At 41.4% G+C, this 14,453-nt stretch overlaps 1 protein-coding gene across 1 annotated transcript; it reads right to left on the bottom strand.

Annotated features, from left to right (window-relative positions):
• On the bottom strand, positions 1,762-3,463 carry LOC109233877 (alkane hydroxylase MAH1-like). Its single transcript, XM_019399729.1, has one exon. The coding sequence runs from the start codon at positions 3,398-3,400 to the stop codon at positions 1,868-1,870; it is 1,533 nt and encodes a 510-aa protein (XP_019255274.1). The 5' UTR covers positions 3,401-3,463; the 3' UTR covers positions 1,762-1,867.

Raw genomic sequence — 14,453 nt, 5'->3', positions numbered from 1 at the left:
GCCTCGGTCTTCTTTTCCCCCTACTCGATTCGCTTTGTCAGTTCTTCGAGCATCTTCATGATCGCAGGGTTGGTCTCCGACTCTTTCTCGCTTGATCTTCTTGAAACCGATTCAACCCTGTGTACAACTTCCTGGGACGGCTCGAGCTCGACCTTGCTCGGTGTGTGATTTTGGTTTTGGAGCTGGGCTATTGCTTCCTGCTGAGCCTGCAACATCTCAAAGATCACCCGTAGGCTGATCCCGCCATCTTCACCACCACGTGTGCATTGAGCGACTGATCGAGCATCCCCACGGACGCTGCCTTCGGGGTCGATGACCAAATTTCCATAGATGGCTACATGTGAAATGACGTCGATTGGATCTACAGCCGGGACTCCATCGAGGCCAACCGGGGGTACATCGTTCCCTAGTGCTATGTTATCATTTTTGCCGAGGTGGCAGAAATCATTGTCAACGTGTTGAGGTGCTGACTGAGAGTTTGACATTTTATTTTAGTCCTGTAATCAAAGATACTCAAAGAACAAGTGTAAAATAGTGTGTGTCACAAAAGTTTGTACCAGGTAATCACTATTATCCTTAGCCCCATGGTGGGCGCCAAACCGTTTACCCTAAAATCTGATAACAATTGAATTTATACGCGGTTTTATGGATGCGTGATATAACTTGGTACAAATTAAGGAGAATAAATTAATATTGAAATTGACGATAAAAGAGTGAGTACAAACCACAAATTAATTAAATAGCCTTGGTCCTCGAGTTCAGTCACCCTTAAACAAAAAATGTTTCAACTGGCTTATGAACAAAATAACTAGATAATGAAAGCTAGAAAATGACAGTATATTGCTTTGTATTGCGTGGATATGATGTCTTTTACAAATGATCATACCCCCTTTATATAGTAGGGGAAACGTACTCTTGATACAATTCTATATGAGGTAAGAAATCCCATGATTAGCTAATTAATCGGCCTCTACTTGATAAGTGCCGTGATTTCCGCCGTGATCCTCTCTCGATTGCTAATATTTCGGCTTTCCGTTATTTGGCTCGGTAAGCTTCTCTCGATCTCGCTCGATCTCTATCTTGCTCGGCCTGGATCTTGATCGATCTCGATCTTGATCGGTCTCTGGGTCACGAGCTCGGCAATCTAACTTTGCATCATAGTTCTATATAACACGAGGCTGAACCTTGGCCTATCGTGTTCTGGTCTCGACTAGTCATACAAAGGGCAAACCCGATTTTGTCCGTATACAATCTTACAATAGATAACATTAATTAGTATTTTCGTTAATTTTTTTTTTTTGTTTGTAAAAAAAATGCAGATTTGTTTCTAAAAAGCAAAAGAAATGAAGAAGAGAGGAAAGGTTCAAAATGTCCCCAAAATTCACACATCACTGAATCTTCCTTTTTATTGTTTTTGGTGTTTTCCGTTAATAAGCTTCAAGGCTTTAGCTGTCAAAAATTGGCCTTGATTTAGACAGACTACTAGATGGTGACTATGGTGGGATGTGATTGTATCAACAGTAGTGAGGCCAGGAATTGAAGGTCCATTCTCTCTGTTTTCTTTTTGTCTTTTTCTTTTTCTTTTTCCGTTTGTCTCTGTTTTCAAGACAATGGAAATACAATTTGCATTATATAAAAATTAGCAATATTGTTGCTCCTGCTCTAAGAACAGAAGGGTAGATTACTTCATGTTCGGTAACATGTTATCGCATAAAAGTGGCAAGTCCCAATTATTCGAACATATAACAATGTGTTGACATATTCTACGCAGTAAACAAACTTCAAGCAGATAAAGAAAGAAAACAATATCATTCGTATTATCTAAAAAGTTAAAGATTGTACACGCATATGGTTTATCAATGGACGTTTAGCTGGATTGAACAGGAACCCTGTTAACGAGCCTAACTTTCAGACCATTTTTTACTTGAAGGATAATAGAAGAACTGGGAGAAATGATTTGACCTTCCACTAGTTGGACTTGGTAATTTTGTATGATTGTGGCTGCCACCATTTTCATCTGAATGAATCCCATTTCTTTCCCTATACAAAGCCTGGGACCAGCATTAAATGCTGGGAATTTGAAAGAAGGTACATGTTTGATGCTTCCTCGTTCCGTTATCCATCTCTCAGGCTTGAATTCTAAGCAATCTTTTCCCCATATAGTCTCCATTCTCCCTACTGTATAGAACGATAGCACAATTCTCGTGTTTGGACTAACACGATGACCGCTCGGAAGGATGTCATACTCAAGTGGAATTTTACGCTGCAAAGAAAGAGTTGGAAATAGCCGGAGAGTTTCACATAGAGCACCATGTAGATAGACCAATTTTCGTGTTTTTTCCGTGTTGAGATTTTCATCTTCTTTTAGATGCAATTGTTGTTGAATCTCTTCTCTAATCCTTGCCTCTACTAAGGGATTTTTCGCTAAGAGCCAGAAAAACCAAGTGAGGGTTGTACTTGTGGTGTCTCTCCCGGCAAATATCAAATTCAAGAAAGTGTCCCTCAGAAATTTTTGTATATTGCTCGAATCTCGATTGTTCCATTGATTGTATGCTTTTACATAGGCAGCGAATAAGTTGAAGTCCTCGTCTTTGATTGTTTGGTTCATCAATTCTTCTCGTTTACGTGAAATGCAAGGATATAGAAATTGATCAAAAGCTTCTTGTGCTTGAATGAGCTTCTTTTCTTTACCAATTTGAAGCCATTTTTGCATTTTCCAACAACCTTCTGGCAATATATGTCGGTATAAAAGTGCATACATAGCGTCGTTGAATGCCTTTTCGCATGGAACATGAGGCAAACCAATGGATAAACTTCTTGGATTATGGTCAAGTAACAATTTGATAATAGCATCGAAACTGTATCTTTGAAAAATATCTTGCAAATCAAATGGGGTGTCTTGTCTAGCAAAGGCATCAAGAATTGGTAGAAGCCCTTTTTCAATAGTGTCCCACGTGTTCCTCTCTAATAAAGTTTGAAACTTGGCATTGGTCATCAAGGATATTGTGGTCTTCCTTTGAAACTCCCAAAGCTCAGAATCAACATTGAAAATCCCATTTCCTAATATATCGAATATTTTACGTAACTCAAGCCCCTTTGGATAGTTTGAGAAATTTCTACTAAGAATATGGTGGATATTTGCAGGATCACTGGTAATTAACATGTTCAAGTTGGCAAGAACAGGACCATGGAACTCAATTGTGCCCATAGTTTCTATAAGAACATCAGTTGCAAAATCATGGACACGATAAGCATTTTGAATAAGCCCAGGTAACATTCCAATGAGAGGCCAATTTGTTGGCACTGAGCTTTTGCACCATCTACTTGTAAGGTACCAGGTAGAATAAGTGAAACATATGATAATAATCAAGAGGGAAAGAGAAAATTCAAGGACATTCATTGCGAGTTTCTTTTTCAAATGAGATAGAAAGAACTTAGTCTTGGTTCAGGTCTATATGTACACACCCAAAAAAAAAAAAAACGATAGGTATTAACAACTCAAGAAACAAATATAAGTAAACAAGGCATCGCGTTAAAACAAATATAGCCAAAAGGCATTGAATTAATAGCAAAACAAATTTTTAGATCAACTAGTCCAAAAATTAGTGGTTGTGTACTCTGTAAAACACAAATTAGACAACAAAAAGCACATGGCCTCATAATTGAATTAGTCATGACTCGTCTCAGTAAGGGACTCAACCGTCAAAAACTATAAAATAGTGCCACCACCCATTATCAAATATTATTTCATGACTTTGAGTGGGAATCATTCGAAATACAATTATGACTGGACATGTATTACACTCAGAAAACAAGAAAAATTGTGAAAGTGCAAGATTAGTATGGTGCCACCATCTATTATCAAATACTAGTCTTAGGATACGAACGTTGCGTGGGTACTCCGTTTCAAAGACTATAAACTTTTTAAATTACATAAATACTATTTTGACTACAAATTTAAAATATGTACTCCTACGTAGTTAACCAAGATCACAATTTAAATAGCAACGCAAATGTAATTGCATAAACATTTAGCTGGTTCTGATTTTCTTTAGTTTTGAAAGCTATAAACATGTGTGTCTTCGTTGTCAATAAGATTCGATATGCACGTTAATGGTTTGACTAGTCATAATGTATCTACTCATGCAATTATAGATAAAACCTAGTTTGGCATTGGAGTTGAAGTTCCTAAAACTCCATGCAAAACCAAATTATTAAAAAATACTTGTTAGAAACTAAGGGTCCACCAAACTATATAGAGAACCAGGTTCTCTACTAATTCCTACAGAACACACACACAGAGCAGTAAGCAAAATAACACAAATAGAGTTTTACGTGGAAAACTCCAAACTCATGGGATAAAAAATCACGACCTACCCTTGTAGGATTTCAACTTCTCTACTGAGCAAATTTCAGATTACAAACTATTGTGACCTAGGAATTAACCTCTTTATCTCTCACTAGCGTGTAATAACTCCATCACAAGCCCCTTTGTAATAACTCTATTACAAAACGTACAACTCGACTAACTCTATCCAAAACACAAACACAAGGTTTATGATTTTACAAAAGGTTTCCTACACAATGCTTCTAACTAAGCTAAGTAGGAGTTACAAGTAAATCACTTTAACAAAGGTGCAACACAACTAAGGACATATAATGACTCAATGCAGGAAGCTGGTCCTTCGTTATATTGTTCTTTGTTCTTGATGCTCTTGAAAGTTACTTGCCAGATTGCGACACACTTGAGAGAAAGCTTGATGAATACTGGAATGTGCGAGTGCAATGTTTTTCCTTTGCTTCATGTTAATATTACACAAGTGACATCACTTGAATGATGCAAGCATGTTTGGTACAAGGGCATTCCCCATAAAGTGATTGCTGCACTCTTTGCACTGTTGCATGCGTGCAAAGAAACGGTTGTAGTGACTTTATAGCTATGGGGGTTGACTGGTACAGTCAGCAAGGGAACTGATGTTCATCTACCCCCCTTGTTATTTCTTTGACTCTGAAATGTTGAAACATGTCCCCGACATGAGACTTGTTGTTCTTGAGTACTTGAGGATGTAGAACAGGTTCCCCACTGGTTCTTAACAGTAAGATTGTTAGATCATCAAAACATAACATGATGCTAGCCTATCAATTTCCCCTTTTTGATGATGACAAACTTGTAACTGGAGTTCCCCCTGAGAATTAGAGTATCATACATAGTTCCAGTATTCCCCCTGAACTTGTTCCCCCTCTTGTCCCCCCTCAATTATTTCCCCCCTTTTGGCATCATAAAAAGATTAGTATCAAGCAATAAGCAAAAAGAAGTCTAGTTTGGTTAACTCATGCCACATGTGTGCACACAAACATGACTAAAAACATAGCCGAAGAGCAAGGAATGCATAACAAAAGGACGGGATGTTCATTAATTTTGGAAATAAACAGGGAGCAGTTCCATTTGTTACATAATCACCCACAAAATAAAATAACAAAAAGGTACAGCCACTAAACATATCCAAACACAGGAAACCAAAACAAAGAACACACAACTTGAACTTGACACTGCGAAGGGGACGATTTTAAGGAGCACTGGAAGGGGGAGGTACAGAGGAAGAGGCAAGGGTTCTAAGGAGGATGTCCGTTCGAGCATTTGCCGACACCTGCTCGTTAAGCATCCTCTCCTTCAGGTCCTCGACCTATTCACTAGGCCTGGCCTTCGAGAATATCATTCCTTGCCTTCAGCTTCCTTATCTCCTCAGTGGTAATGTTCTGAGCTTCAATCACTTCAGAGATAATGGAAGTGCTGCCAACCCCTCCTTTCTTATCGATGCACTCACACTCTTCTAAGGTGGTCTTGGAGAATGTTTGCTTGCAAGTACCCACTTTAGCCTTAGATTGACCTTCTTCAAAGTTTGGTGGAGCAGCCATGAGGATCTTTTCTAGGTTTTAGCTTGATAGAAAGAACTTGCTCTGATACCAATTGTTAGAAACTAAGGGTTCACCAAACTATATAGAGAACCAGGTTCTCTATTAGTTCCCACATAACACACACACAGATCTGTAAGTGAATAACACAATAGAGTTTTACGTGGAAAACTCCCAGCTCACGAGATTAAAAACCACGACCTACCCTCGTTGGATTACAACTTTACTACTGAGCAAACTTCAGATTACAAACTATTGTAACCTAGGAATTAACCTCTTAATCCCTTACTAACTTGTAATAACTCTATCACAAGCCCCTTCGTAATAACTCAATTACAAAGCTTACAACTCGACTAACTCTAGCCAAAACACAAACACAAGGTTTATGGTTTTACAAAAGGTTTCCTACACAATACTTCTAACTAAGCTAAGTAGGAGTTACAAGTAAATCACTTTAACAAAGGTGCGACACAACTAAGGACATATAATGACTCGATGCAGGAAGCTGGCCCTTCGTTATATTGTTCTTTGTTCTTGATGCTCTTGAAAGTTACTTGCCAGATTGCGACACACTTGAGAGAAAGCTTGATGAATACTGGAATGTGCGAGTGCAATGTTTTTCCTTTGCTTCATGTTAATATTACATAAGTGACATCACTTGAATGATGCAAGCATGTTTGGTACAAGGTCATTCCCCATAAAGTGATTGCAGCAGCGTTTGCGTGGTTGCGTGTGTGCAGAGAAACAGTTGTAGCGACTTTAGCGGTGGGTATTGAAGGGTACAGTCAGCAAGGGAACTGATGTTTATCTATTCCCTCTATTGTTTCTTTGACTCTGAAATGTTGAAACATGTCCCCAACTTGAGACTTGTTGTTCTTGTGTACTTGAGGATGTGGAACAGGTTTTCCATCTGGTTCTTAACAGTATGTTTGTTAGATCATCAAAATATAACAGGATGCATAACCTATCAGTACTCCTAGAGAATAATGAGAAATAAAAAATTTTAGTGATAGAGGAATGTTAATTGACCAGGAAAGGAGTTTATATAAGATAAAGTTTTAATTGAATTTAAACTTTCTATATAGTCAAATAAGAAAGAACTAATAAACAAAATGTTAATTAATTTTGAAAGTCCTAAGTATTAGAAATCTAATTGTTGCGGAAGATCGTGGGTTAACTAGCACATAATCACACACAAGCAAATAGAGAAGAAAATTTAACACAATGATTTAATGAGGTTCGGTTAAGCTTAATTCTAGGGGCAAAAGGAGAGAGAGTTTTCCAATATGAATGAGAAATCACAATACCATCTGTTGAATCCCCAACTACAACCCTTATTTATAGATCCCAAATAGTCCCAAACCTATAAGAGAAAGGTTTTCCAATTTGACAAAGACTATATGTTTTCCTTTCCCAAATCTATTAGGACAAAGGGTTTTCCTAAACCTATAATGATTATGGGTTTCCAAAAAATACAAGGAAATAATTCAAGCCACAAAATAACAAATCTTCCCCTTGGCTTGAATTCTTTTCATTAACAGGAACAATGCCTCTTCTACCTTGCCCTCACCCCTCACGAGGGCTCTATTGAGTACTGCACACAACAATCAAGTCTAGGCAATGCATAAACTTATTGGCCGGTGTCGCGCCCCTTCTTCTCACGAAATCCGATTTTGAAACGTGACAAATCTTTTAAGGAAGGTGTTAAAAGAGAGAGTCGCCACCTAACGGGTTTAAGGTGCATTAGGGTACCTATTTACAAATAATTGTGTTTGACTAGTTTGTGTCACTAAAGATCGGGTAAGGGCTCGAAATTACCTCGAAGAGAAGATGTTAGGCACTTTTCGAGGTCCACAACTGCGGGTCCCAGCCGAACTCGAATTATACGAATTAGTCTATGTGACCAAATAAACAAAGAGAGATGTCACGACCCGAATTTTCCACCATCGGGAGTCGTGATGGCGCCTACTAATGAGAGCTAGGCAAGCCAAATTTAATTTGTTTTCCATTAATAACATAATTCCTTTTTAACAATTATCGGCAGTAATTCAAAAGCAACGAAATTAAATAATAAGCGGAAGTCTCAATATTATAGAAAACTGAATAAAAATGCGGAAGATCTCAACCAAAGCCTCTACCCAAGACTGGTGTCATAGCTTAACAGACGGTCTAAGAATACTACACATAAAGGTCTGAAAGAAATAAACTCGACACTATCTCCAGAAATACATAAAAGAAACAGGAATCTAGATGAAAGGAGACGCCAAGGCCTGCGAACGCCTGCAAGGCTACCTCGGGTCTCGCTGGACTGAAAGCTTGCTCCCAGACTACTGCTGCTGTTGTCCGAAGCCTGGATCTGTGCAAAATAGCACAGAGTGTAGTATCAGCACAACCGACCCCATGTGCTGGTAAGTGCCTAGCCTAACCCCGGCGAAGTAGTGACGAGGCTAGGACCAGACCACCAAATAAACCTGTGCAGATATATATACAAGTACAACAGAGACGTATCAAGAAAAATAACAATTTAAGCTGGGGAAGGGAGCATGCTTCAGGGGCAACAGTTAGAAATAGAATTTCAGGAATAATAAAGCGTACATCTACAATTTAACTTCTAGCAATAAATGAAGAGATAAGGCAACTTTCATATTCAACTCATCTTGTTGCAGGCGTGCAACCCAATCCCATTTCTCAATATCTCGTGGAAGGCGTACCACCCGCTCCCATTTCAATATCACTCGTGGTAGGCGTACGACCTGCTCCCATTTCAATAAATCAACAGTTCCTCCAAAAGGAAATTTACTCTAACAAACGCAACAATTAATACGAGTTCCTAAGACAACAAGTACACAAAATTTATGATTCACTAAGGAAAACTAATAATGACAAATAGCAATTAATTATGGATTATAAGGGGGCAATTAGGCAGTTTAGTAATTAATACGTTGAATGTCGCGTAGCAATTAAGTCACATAAACATGTAGCAACTAAGGCATAAATTCAAGACATAACGTTGCGCAAGGACACCTTGGTTCAATAATAACAAGTAACACGATAAAGGGAAATGTCAACATAAAGGATCACAGAAATAGTGGAATAAGACATTTAATGCACTTGAACTGATAACAACAAGAAATCATAGCAACTGCAATAAGTGCACGGCATCACCCTTCGTGCTTTTACTCTCATCCTCACCACACAATCATATAAAGTGCACGGCATCACCCTTCGTGCTTTACCTCACAAAAATGATGGCACGGAATGATCCTTCGTTCATAAACACTCATATGATGGCACGGAATGTTCCTTCGTGCATTAGTAATCATATCATGGCACGGAATGTCACTTCGTGCATTAGTAATCATATCATGGGCACGGAATGTTCCTTCGTGCATTAGTAATCATATCATGGCATGGAATGTTCCTTCGTGCATTAGTATTCGTATCACAATCGTGCACGACATCACCCTTCGCGCTTTATCACTCGTCCTCACCCAAACAACAATCACAAATAATGGGGCGAGGCAATAGACAAACAAAATAGGAATCCCGGCAAGGGAACAATAACAACAATTTCAATATCCCGGCAAGGGAGAAAAGTCTACCAAATAGCAAAACATCCCGGCAAGGGAATAACCAATAACTCATTAGCTTTCTTTCATTTCTTACTTCACAACTCACTTTATCACTTGAGCCAATGCTCCCAAGAATTTTATAATCTCAGATACCTTTTCAATTCGTATCACAACCAAGCCAAAACACCACGAAAAATCAAATGATTATAATGTTTTTCACATGTTCTTTACAATATATAGAAACCCTCAATTAACATGGAATTCACAACAAAATCATGATAATCACCCTTTAAGGACTCACGGTCATGCTAGACACCAATGTATAGATACTCGTCACCATGCCTATACATCATACTCGATCAATTAGCAAATGGCAAACAAGACTCAACTCCTATTCCCTCAAGCTAGGGTTAAACCAAACACTTACCTCAAAGCCTTGAAATCCACTTAATCCTCAACTATCGCTTTCCCTCTCGAATTCGGCTCCAACTCAACCAAATCTACGCAATAATGACTTCACGTTATAAATATGTGCTAAACAAATCGAACCCAATGTCTAATTAAAGATTTTGCATCCATTTACCCTAAAGGTCAAAAATGCCCCCGGGCCCACATGGTCAAAATCCGAGGTTCGAACCGAAACCCGATTACCCATTCCCCCATGAACTCAGATATATAATTTATTTTGGAATCGGACCTCGAATTGAGGTCCAAAACCCCCAATTTTAGAAAACCTAGATTCTACCCAAAATTCCCAAATTTAAACCATTAAAATCTTTGTTTTGAAGTTGAAATTATGTTCAAAAATGTTAAGGAGTAAAAAAAATGAGTTAGAAATCACTTACCAATCGTTTTGGAGAAGAAGAATCGTTTGGAAAATCGCCTCTTATGTTTTGGGTTTGAAAAAGTGAAAAATGACTGAAATTCCCGACCTTATATACCCTCTGAAGACCCAGCGCGGACCGCGCAAAAATGGACCGCGGCCGCGCTGTAGAACTGTACAAATACCACTCTCTGAACTCTCCAGTGCGGACCGCACAAAGGGGAACGCGGCCGCGCTGGTAGACCTGGGAAATGCTGGCTCTCTGAAGTTAGCTACGCGGACCGCACATGGATGATCGCGGCCGCGCAGCTTCCACCGCGGACCGCACTAAGGCGACCGCATCCGCGCAGCACGCACCGCGGACCGCGCTAAGGCGACCGCTGGCGCGCTGGAGCCTACAACTCCCTGAACCTGCAACATCTGCTATTTCTAAGTCTAAGACCTCCCGGGGCCTACTCAAAACTCACCCGAGCCCTCGGGGATCCAAACCGAACATACACATAACTCCAAAAACACCCTACGGACTTACCCATGCGATCAAATCGCCAAAATACATCAAAAACAACGGGTCAAGCCTAAAAAATCATGAATTCTTCCCAATTTTCATAAAACATCAGTTTTTCTTCCATTTTAAGTCCGAAACACGTCAAACGACGTCTGATATCAACCAAACTTTACAGAAAGTGTTTAAACCATATATAAGACTTGTACCGGGCGCCGGAACCAAAATACGGGCCCGATACCACAGTCTTTTAATCAAATTTCATTTCCAGTTCCCTTGATAAATTTCAGAAAAGCAATTTCACAGAAAAATTCATTTATCAGGCTGTAGACCTCGGAATTTGACTCCGGGCATATGCCCGAGTCTCATATTTTTCTACGGGCCCTCCGGAACCGTCCAATCACGGGTCCGGGTCCGTTTACCCAAAATATTGACCAATGTAAACTTTAATCATATTAATATCAAAATTCATTATTTTTCACACATAATTCATATTTAGGCTTTCCGGCTACGCGCCCGGACTGCGCTCGCAAATCGAGGCGACTAAAATGAGGTTTTCAAGGCCTCGGAAGCGCGGAATGAATGAGAAAAATAGGTGATGACCCCTTCGGGTCGTCACATTCTACACCTCTAAAACAACCGTTCGTCCTCGAATGGACAAAAGAAAGAAGTACCTGAGTCGGGAAAAAGATGAGGATAACGGCTCCGCATATCAGACTCGGACTCCCAGGTGGATGACTCAGGAGGCTGACCTCTCCACTTAACACGCACTGAAGGAAAACTCTTCGACCTCAACTGTCGAACCTGCCGATCTAGCATAGCCACCGGCTCCTCCTCATAAGACAGATCCTTGTCCAACTGGACAGTGCTGAAATCTAACACGTGGGATGGATCGTCGTGATACCTCCGAACCATGGACACGTGAAAAACTGGATGCACGGCTGACAAGCTAGGCGGCAAGGCAAGCCTATAAGCCACCTCTCCCACACGATCGAGAATCTCAAATGGGCGAATGAACCTAGGGCTAAGCTTGCCCTTCTTTCCAAATCTCATCACGCCCTTCATAGGCGACACTCGGAGCAATACTCGCTCACCAACCATGAAAGCCACATCTCTGACCTTGCGATCTGCATAGCTCTTCCACCTGGACTGAGCTGTCCGAAGCCTATCCTAAATGATCTTGACCTTGTCCAAGGCCTCCTGAACTAGATCTGTACCCAACAACTGAGCCTCTCCCGGCTCAAACCATCCCACTGGGGACTGACATCGCCTGCCATACAACGCCTCATATGGAGCCATCTGAATGCTGGACTGGTAGCTGTTGTTGTAGGCGAACTCTGCTAAAGGCAAAAAAACTGGTCCAACGAACCTCCAAAGTCTATAACACAAGCACAAAGCATATCCTCCAATATCTGAATAGTCCGCTCGGACTGTCCGTTCGTCTGAGGATGGAATGATATGCTCAACTCAACCTGGGTGCCCAACTCTCGCTGAACTGCTCTCCAGAAGCGCGAGGTAAACTGCGTACCCCGGTCCGAAATGATAGATACCGGCACCCCATGAAGGCGAACAATCTCTCTGATCTAGATCTCAGCTAACCTCTCGGACGAATAAGTGGTTGCAATAGGAACAAAATGCGCTGACTTGGTCAGCCTATCAACAATGACCAAAATCGCATCAAACTACTTCCGGGTCAACGGGAGTCCAGTAACAAAATCCATAGTAATCCTCTCCCACTTCCACTCGGGAAGCTCAATCCTCTGAAATAGTCCACCAGGCCTCTGATGCTCGTAATTAACCTGTTGACAGTTCAAACATCGAGCCACATATGCAACAATATCTTTCTTCATTCTGCGCCACCAATAGTGCTGCCTCAGATCCTGATACATCTTCGCGGCGCTCGGGTGAATAGAATACCGGGAGCTATAGGCCTCCGCTAAGATCAACTCTCGAATCCCATCAACATTGGGCACACAAACTCGCCCCTGCAGTCTCAAGATACCATCATCATCTAAGGTCACCCTCTTGGCACCTCCACGCTGCACTATGTCTCTCAGGACACACAAATGGGGATCATCAAACTGCCGATCACGGATATGCTCCAATAATGAAGAACTAGAAACCGTGCAAGCTAACACTCGTCTAGGCTCAGAGATATCCAACCTCACAAATAGATTGGCCAAAGCCTGAACATCCAAAGCAAGCGGCCTTTGGCTGGCCGAGATATAAGCAACACTACCCATGCTGGCGGACTTCCTACTCAATGCATGGGCCACCACATTGGCCTACCCCGGGTGGTACAAGATAGTAACATCATAATCTTTCAGCAACTCCAACCACCTCCTCTGCCTCAAATTCAACTCCTTTTGCTTGAACAAGTACTGAAGACTCTTGTGATCAGTGTACACCTCACACGTCACACCATATAGATAATGTCTCCAAATCTTCAAAGCATGAACAATGGATGGCAACTCTAGATCATGAACCGGATAATTCTTCTCGTGGATCTTCAACTGCCTCGAAGCATAGGCTATGACTCTGCCATCCTGCAGCAATACTGCACCAAGCCCAATACGGGAAGCATCACAATAGACTGTATAAGGCCCTGAACCTGTGGGCAAAACCAATACCGGTGTCGTAGTCAGCGCTGCCTTGAGCTTCTAAAAGCTCGCCTCACACTCATCCGACCATCTGAACTGGGCACCTTTCTGGGTCAACCTGGTCATCGGGGCTGCAATAGACGAAAACCCCTCCACAAACCGACGGTAGTAGCCTGCCAACCCTAAGAAACTCCGGATCTCTGTAGCTGATGCTGGTCTAGGCTAGCTCTTGACTGCCTCAATCTTCTTCGGGTCCACCTGAATACCCTCTGCTGATACAACGTAACCCAGAAATGCTACTGAACTCAACCAGAACTCGCACTTCGAGAACTTAGCATATAACTGGCTATCCTTCAGAGTCTGAAGAATCACTCTGAGGTGCTGCTCGTGCTCCTCCTGACTGCGGGAGTGTATCAGAATATCATCAATAAAAACTATCACGAATAAGTCCAAATAAGGCCTGAACACTCGGTTCATCAACTCCATAAATGCTGCTGGGGCATTGGTCAACCCAAATGACATGAACAGGAACTCATAATGCCCGTACCGAGTGCGGAATGCTGTATTAGGGACATCGGATGCCCTAATCCTCAACTGATGGTAGCCAGATCTCAAGTCTATCTTTGAAAACACCCTTGCACCCTGAAGCTGGTCGAACAAATCGTCAATCCTCGGCAGTGGATACTTGTCCTTTATCGTCACTTTTTTCAATTGCTGGTAGTCAATACACATCCTCATCGAACCGTCCTTTTTCTCCACAAATAACACCGGCGCACCCCAAGGCGAGATGCTGGGTCTAATGAAACCCTTCTCAAGCAAATCTTGCAACTGACCCTTTAACTCATTCAACTCTGGCAGGGCCATGCGATACGGCGGGATAGAAATGGGCTGCGTGCCCGGAGCCAAATCAATACAGAAGTCAATATCCTTGTCGGGTGGCATACCCGGCAGGTCTGAAGGGAAAACATCAGGAAACTCACGACAACGGGCACAGAATCAATAAAGGAAACCTCAGCACTAGAATTACGAACATACGCCAAATA

The sequence above is a fragment of the Nicotiana attenuata genome, chromosome 10, assembly GCF_001879085.1.
Source record: "Nicotiana attenuata strain UT chromosome 10, NIATTr2, whole genome shotgun sequence".
Classification (NCBI taxonomy): Eukaryota; Viridiplantae; Streptophyta; class Magnoliopsida; order Solanales; family Solanaceae; genus Nicotiana; species Nicotiana attenuata.
This window is presented reverse-complemented; position numbering and strand designations above follow the sequence as displayed.